The sequence below is a fragment of the Lathyrus oleraceus genome, chromosome 2 (genome assembly GCF_024323335.1).
Source record: "Lathyrus oleraceus cultivar Zhongwan6 chromosome 2, CAAS_Psat_ZW6_1.0, whole genome shotgun sequence".
NCBI lineage: Eukaryota > Viridiplantae > Streptophyta > Magnoliopsida > Fabales > Fabaceae > Lathyrus > Lathyrus oleraceus.
Window position 1 is genome coordinate 408401057 of NC_066580.1, and position 8189 is coordinate 408409245.

Consider the following 8189-nt stretch of genomic DNA (forward strand, 5'->3'; position numbering starts at 1 on the left):
TTAGAAGTCACCTAAAAAGTAAACTAAATGACATGGTTATTGATTTTAATTAAAGAAGAACCGATAAAGAGAATTCAAATTCAACTTCAAATTTCAGGTGAAACAATTTTTTTATCTTAACCAAACTTCTCTAAATTTTTAGAAATCATATGTTAAATTATAAACAAAAATAGAACTTTTTAATATTTTTTTTTATAATTTACTTTTAAAAAGATTATCCTAAATTATACATCGACAATAATCATTAATATTATTTTTTATATTATAGTATTAAGTATTTAATTTTTTTATTTCAATTCTTTTAATTTATCTTTTTTAATAATATTAATAAATGACAATTATGTAAGATTAATTATAACTTTTTTGATTCAAAATAAATTATATTTGTTAATATGTGTGAAAAGTTCAAAACAACTTATAACAAAAAATATATGTGATAAAATTTAAAAAAATCAATCATTAGTTTTGAAATGGTTCACCTTTCAATATCAAGGGTGGTAAGGATGGCAATTGATATTAGCATAAATAAATAAATAAATAATAGTCATCTCCCACATGTTTCGTTTCATAAAAATGATATTTGTGTTCGTTCTATTTTTGTGCGGAGTATATGTTATATGAGTATCGAGTAGATTATGAGATATCATTTACCATACACATCATATATGTTCTCCATAACAATTTTTGATTTTAAAACTTGCATGAGGATTGCGTTAGAATTAATTTTTAAAAAGAACAATTTTAGTTGCAAATACTTAGCATCTGGAAATTTCAAGAACGGTCTGATCAAAGGCGAATTGTTTCAAGACGCTCCTAACTTAGGGCAAATCACCTAGAGATCCTGTCGATCAAGAGAAAATCCTCATAATCATAGGAAAATCATCTGAAGGTCCTATTGACTAAGGGAAAATCATTTCAAGAATTGGTCAACCTGGGCCACACCTCTAAACACCAGTTAGTCAGAGGCATACCTTTTGAAGATTCAAAATACTAGGGCGGTCTGTATCAATGTCATATCGCGACACAGTGATATCCAGGTTCTTTTTCAGGCAACTCCTTTGAAGACCCTACAATAGGAGCAAAAATGAGCCACAGTAAGGGAAACCCCCTCCATACTTTCAAACTGCTCGAGAAAATCCTTGTCTTACATCAACAATCGTTGAGTTCGAAATGAGTGTCAACAAGTCATGTTAGCATAACGCCGCACCACCTTTGGACAAACAACCTTATTACACAAACAACCTCTCCTAGTCTTAATCATTATATTACCCATCACAGGGCACCAGTTGAAAGCATTCAAATCATCACATACATCATGATCATGCATTCCTCTTGTCACATGCATCTAGCATATTCCCAGAGCATGAAAACTCGTAAAATAAGCATACAAAAGTCAAAGTCCATCCTCATTGATAATTCCAAAACCCAGCCTTGAAAAGCCATTTTCCAAAGGTCTCACTTAACTCTTCACCAAAAGAAAATAAGCCATATTCTTCAAACAAACATCTGATCGTCCATAGACAAATCATCTACAAAATTATCAAAACATCGCATTCATGCATCATATCACGCGTAGCATATCCACGAATGTGAAGCATTAATGTATTCCAATGATCTTACCTCTAGCACCATCACCAAACTTAACATAGCTATTAAAGCATACTTTTAACTCTTTCAAATAATTCTTCTCACCAGTCATGTGTCTGGAGAAACCACTATTAAAATATTGATCTTCGCGAGTGGAAGATCTTAGTGAGGTGTGAGCTATGTGACTTATACTCAACTTTTTGACATTTTAAACTTGTTGCACGTAACCATTTCTTGAGGAATTTTTTATGGGATGTTGTTGGTAGTGGTAGTAGGGTCTTCGATACAGTTTGTAGAAAAAAGGTTGTATATGACCTTGTTGGAAATAATTGTGACATATCCATGATGTTCTTTTGTAGATATTTCTGTGTTGGTAATAATGTCGATCAAGATGTTGTTACATAGAGTCAGTGATCAGGAACTTAGTCTTTTTCACAGGGGAGACAAACTTTTTTTCTACATTCGCAGAGTTGTAATCAAGCATGATTCCGTTCATATCCCTAGGCACCTTTCCAACACCGAGGATTTATTCAAAGGTATCAGACCCACATTTTAACATGCGAACTAACTTGGTCATACTTTCGATCTTAGAATTCTGAAGAGTGGCTTCTTCCCTGAGTTTTGGGATTATTGTGATAAGGTTTGTCTTTTCTTTGAGTAGGACACTTATTTATGCCTTTTTATTCTCACTAGACACACATTCATCTTTCTATTTTAGATACACTACTTTATATGCTTCAGCAGTGTCTTCATTTGGATATCACATGAGCTGTGAAACAACCATATTGTTGGCCTTTTATCTATCACTATCCTCTTCCGATTCTTCATTTGACAATATGTAAGTCTATGCATTCTTTTGTTTTATAAGGAAATTGGTACATTCCTCCTGAATGTGTCCAAACCCTTCACATTCAGGACATTGGATTCTTTTTCCTTTGTTTGGTTTGTCTTCTTTTATGCCTTTAAGTTAGGAGTGAAACCTTTGGAGTTGTCAAGTAGTTTGTCTTTTAAATTTGTCATGAAATTATTCTTTTCAATTTAACAAGTCTTCTCATAACCTTACCAAACCTTTTTTCAAGTAATGCAATAGATTTAGAAAGGTTATCATTAGTATCCTCTTCCTCCCATTCATCATAATTTTCAACATCAGCTTTGAAGGCTACACCTTTGTTTCTTATCTCTATTTTATCATTGATATCCATCTCAAAAGTTAGTAGTGAACCGATGAGTTCATCCACTTTGATATTGTTGATGATATGAGCCTCTTCTATTATTGTAACTTTTATGTCAAACCTCTTTGTGTGAGTGCAACTTCCATTAGATATGTTTTATATGATGTCAAAACTAGGATACTTTAATGTAAATGTATATTGGATGGTATGCTCTGAATCTCTATGTGTATCTTAGCATTAGGAAGCATAAAAGTCTCTGGAAACAGTGTGGGAAAGTCTTATGCATCAAACATGCATGAAAAATCAATTTTTGTGAAAAATAGCAGTACAGGTCGACACATAGAACTATAGGTCGACCTATTGAATTTTTTTTTGGCTATAGGTCGATACATAGAACTACAAGTCGACCTATTGATAATTTTTCTTGGCTATAGGTTGACACATGAAGTCTATAGGTTGACATGTATGCTGCTATATTAAAGCATGTGGCCTCTGCTTCATGTGCTAAGTCTTCAAGTCGACACATAGGGAGAACGTAACTGTTATAAGTCGATGCATGACCTTGAACAGGTCAACCTATCCATCAAACAGGTCGACACATAACCTGTATAGACCGACCTATCCGATATTTTTCTATCCTTTTTTGCATTTCCTTTTTCCCTAAATCACTCATGCATATAAGTACTCCATACATGCATCGTTCTCTAGTAAGGTTTCTAGAGGGAGTAAAACCTATATGAATCCAGGATTTCAAAGCATCTCATCATCTTCAATTCAATCTATGCATACACACAATAAAACTACACATAATTATTTTTTGATTGGGTGCCATCTAGATTAGGATTGATAATGTCCAATTAGGTTTTTTGTACCGAGAATATTAGGTTGCGATCTTTGAGGGATTCAAATAAGAAAACCGGTTTTGGGTTTTCCTTCAAGATCTTTAGGGTTTGAAGAGTTTTGACAAGATTGTGCAATTCGGATCCGATCGAGTGAAAGCCTTGAGACTAGGTGTGTCGGCAAGGGAGTAGTGTGAAACACTGAATCATGTTGACAAATATTGGGTTTAACAAGTGTGCGCTTGGGATTAATTCAACTGGGTGAAATCCTTGAGACAAGGAGTGAAGGTAGAGAAAAACAAAAGGGGGGGGGGGGTTGAATTATTTTGAGAAAATAAAACTTTTTGGAATTTAGACACACGCAGAAATAAATAAATTCAACACAAAATTTGATACTGGTTTGCTTGATTACAATAATGATTGGTGCTTCTAAAATAAGCAGAAATTACACAATGTAAGAGCAAAGAATTATTTCACACGTTAGAGCAGTAGCTCGTGTGAGAGAATGAATAATGAATATAGTGGAAGTATTGTATTCTCGTGTGTTTCAGTTAGTTTTCTTTGAGAAGTGTTTCATCCTTTATATAGGAGTGATGAGAGGACCGTTGGAGGATGTTAATGTCAAAATCTTAGGCAATGATGGATGATTAATCTCTGTTTTCTTTCCAAAACTATTTTGGGGCGCCATAAACTTCTTCCTGAATTAGATTCTTTCCATAAGTGGGTTCCTTCATAGCTAAGTATTCTGAATTAGATAGATCGAACTTCAGAGTCTCTATTCAAAAGGGGTATCATCAGATAGATGCTTGTTGCTGATTGTCTTTAGAGCTTCCTTTCACTTGATTTCATCATAGCGTAAGTCTTCAAATTCTAGGGTCATTCTTCCACTTCAGAGTGTCTGATGTCTTTTGTTTAGCTTGCGCTTGCGTTGATCAGAGTCAGAGCTTCTGCTTGCGTATCTTCTAGTTGGTATCTTAGAACTTAATTCTTTATCTGATGAGTGTCTATCTGACTGTTTTGATTAGAATCCTACATACTTAGAAATTTTTTGTTAGGGTACCATTTTTGTTTCATCCTTTATTATCACCAAAATCTTAGAGATACATTGTAGAACTAAATTTGTTCTTACAATCTCCCCCTTTTTGATGATGACAAAACAAGTCAGAGTGATGATGAAACAGTAAATAATATATCAAAATCAGATAAGAACAAGGGATTCCCCCTGAGTTAAATCATCAGATTTCTCAGAAGTTCTTACCAGACCTTCCTTGTGTGGTAGTTGGTTTGTACCTTAGCTGTTATCCTGCATAACTTTAGTTTTCATAAATCATTAAGATATTAATGTTCGCAGTGCCTTAAGAGGTTTAGATATGTATTTTCATAAGAGCTGTTTTAGTTCTCCCCCTTTTTGTCAGACTCAAAAAGACGTAGAAAGTAAAGCAAGAAACAAATATTCATATATAAGAAAGAAGGTTGGTACATATAGGCAGCAATGAAAGCATATATCAGAAAGCATAAGAAAAACATCAGAAGAAAACAACAAAAAAAGACTAAGTGCCTAAGGGTTTGGAGGCGGAGGCATCCTTTAGAGCAGTTGAGTCAGCAGGTTCTGAATGTTGTTGTTGACGAAGTCCTGGTGATCCAACCTAGCTCTCACAACTTGTTGTTCCTTTTGCAGTTCCTCCAAAGTTTTCAATAGGAGAGGGGCGAAACCAGACTTAGATTGCTCCCCTTGAGTCAGAGCATCAGCGCTGGCCTTTGCAGCTTCCTCTGCAGCAATGCGTGCTGCTTCTTCAACTTTGGCTTTAGCGTTTGCCTCAGCTTCAGCAGCAGCCACAGTAGCAACAACTTCAACAGCAGCCTTCTCTTCAGCTTCTCTGATTCGTTGCTCTTCTTCTAGGCGAGCTTTCTCTTCTGCTTCCTTTTTGGCCTTTTCCTTAGCCTCTCTGACCAAGCGAGCCTGTAGCCTTACTCCAGCGTATCTGAAAAAGTCGTTGTAGACTTGTTCAGAGAGGCCTTTCAGTTTGAAGGCTTCAGAGGTCATCCATTTGATCACTTGGTTCCAGTGGATCCTTATTGCAGAGGGATCACCACTAATGCTAGAGTTGACAGACAAAGACTTGATCTTCTCCACTAAAGACTCTACAAATAAAGTGATTGCTTATTCTAAGGTGGGGAAGGCAGGTTCTGGTTCAGAGTTGGGGGATGGGGATGATGGTGCTGTTTGCTTGGTGTCAGCGGGAGTTTGAGTAGGGATGATGATGTCCTCAGAGGTTGGTATGGTGAGAGTATCAGAGGGTGTTGTTGTTGTTTGTGCAGGTGGTGTTGTGGGTTGTTGTTCAGAGGGTGGAGTTGCTGGTTATTCAGAAGGTGGTGTTTATGGTTGTTCAGATTGGGGTGGATTTGTTGGTTGTTCAAGGGGTGGTGTTTGAGGTTGTTCAGATGGAGGTGTATTTTGTTGTTCAGGGGGTGGAGAGGTGGCTTTTGGTTCAGGTTGTGGTGGTTGCTATGAGGCAAGAGCACGCGCCTGAAGTTGGGCTAGTGCGGGGGATTGGGGGTCAGAGGGTTCCGTGTCTGATGAGAGAATGTAGTATGGTGGGGATGAAGGTGTAGAAGAAAACGGTGAGATGGTTTCGTTCAGCGTTTCTGCTTCAGAAACGGGTAAGGTAGTGGTTGTGATATTGAATTTTAGAGAAGGTGGGTTAGAGGGTTTGGTAGTGGAGGGTGGTGTTTCTGATTGGGTGTAGATGGGAGTGGTTTGGGGAAGAGAAGAAGCAAGTGGCTTTAATTTAATAGAGCGAGAAGAAGGCAGAGACTTACTCGGAGAATCAGCCAGAGGGACTGGAGGTCTTGACCCAGAAGTTTCTCCCAATTTAGCCTTCTTGGCCTTCTTTGACTTTTCAGAAGGCTCTCGCATTCTCTTCATGAAGTTTGGTGGATGCTCAGGCAACCAATCCACCGAGAACTATGATATGTCAACGCCTTGGATTGCAATATCCTTCAGATAATGTGCCACCACTTCTGGAGGATCAATCTTGGAGAATAGGTAGAGACTGTTAGGAATATTCCTCTGGTCCTTGAGTGCTTCCTAGGATGTGTCTATAGTGGGTTTAGCTCTGACTTGCTCAATCACCCCTATACTTTTCAGATTGCGAGCATTTAGAGGTCTTCCAATGTCAACAATGACATCCTCCATCAGATTGTGATGGATCAGGTGATCCACCAGCCCACTCTCGATCAGAACATCAGATATGAGTCTTCCTAGAGGAATGTAGGTTTTAGGCTTCATATTCTTTCTGGTATCCTTGACAGAATCTCTGAGATACTTGAAGAGTAGCTGGCAGGTTCAGTTTTAGCCCTTTGTGAATGTAGTAGAGGATGCACTTCTGATCCGTATTGATGTAGTCAAAAGAGTTGGAGGCAGGGCGGTGATGGATGGTGCCCAGGATGATTTTCATCAAGACTCTAAGGTTCTGGTGAAGTTCCTTGTTCTTTGAGTGTTTACCTCCAGCGTTCTGTTGGAAGATGGTTGGGGAAATTTCCTGGGATAAGTACTCTGCCCTAGGGTTGATGTTGTAGATTCTTCTTCCCCCTGTCTTTTCCATGTTCAGAAGGGAGGCGATGGATTTCTCAGTGATTACCATCTTGACCCCCAGAACGTATAAGACGATGTAGTGTTCATCTGCGTCTGCGAAACGCTAGAACTCCTTTACCAGATAAGTGTACACAGGGCCGTAGAGTCTCTGGAAGTAGGTTTCCCATCCTTGCATTCTTAGTTCCTCAGTGAGGTCTATGCCATTGCGCTTCATGTTGTCAAATTCTACCAGTGATTCGCACAACACTTCAAGCTTGTCAAAGGGCGTGGCAAGATAAATATGAGGTTCACGGTCTAGAATGTGAGGTTCTTTGTAGATTGGGGTAGAAACGACACCAGTAGTAGAATTTGTTTGTTGAGAAGAAATGGGTGTTTGATCAGTTGATTCCATCTGCTAAGAATAGTTGTAGACGGATTGTTGTTGAGCATCCATGAAGAACTTTAATGAACTTTGTTTGAAGAATGAAGAACTTTGCTGAAGATGATGAAGAACTGATGAAGATGATGCACTTGAGAGAGAAGAGGGGTTTGTGTAAGGCGTGAGTGGAAAAGTGTGAGATTGTGATAAGTGAAAATTATAAATACACAAAGAGATGCATGCAAAACGACAATGTTAGAAGCAACTGCGAGGTTAGGAAATTAATGATGCACATATACCAAGTTGACACGCTTAGGGGAGACACGATTACAACCCATGATGGACGTCTAATCCTAAGTCAGCACACTGCTCGAGGAGACCTCAAGGGTCTGTCTCTTGATTTCTGCTAGACAGCTGTCTAAAAGATCCAAAGTCAGACGCATGATGCCTCACGTGTTGATCTATCTGGTATTTAGGAATACCAAGGGATTGGATCCTGAGGATTTCTGATTCAGATGACTCCTAACTGGTAGAAGTATCAGAGTCAAATCCAGATACCAGCTGTTTATTTCAGAGCCTTATTTTTTCTATTTCAGAGAAGCACATTTGGTTTATTCTGGGAAAATTTTGATTTTTAA

The 8189-nt window shown here is 37.9% G+C and overlaps 1 protein-coding gene across 1 annotated transcript; it reads right to left on the reverse strand.

Moving 5' to 3' along the window:
* Nucleotides 1–2603: 2603 nt before the first annotated feature.
* LOC127123458 (eukaryotic translation initiation factor 4 gamma-like) lies at nucleotides 2604–5642 on the reverse strand. Its single transcript, XM_051053676.1, has 2 exons — nucleotides 5245–5642; nucleotides 2604–2898 (listed from the first exon to the last, which is right to left on the reverse strand). The coding sequence occupies exons 1-2, from the start codon at nucleotides 5640–5642 to the stop codon at nucleotides 2604–2606; spliced, it is 693 nt and encodes a 230-aa protein (XP_050909633.1).
* Nucleotides 5643–8189: the final 2547 nt, after the last annotated feature.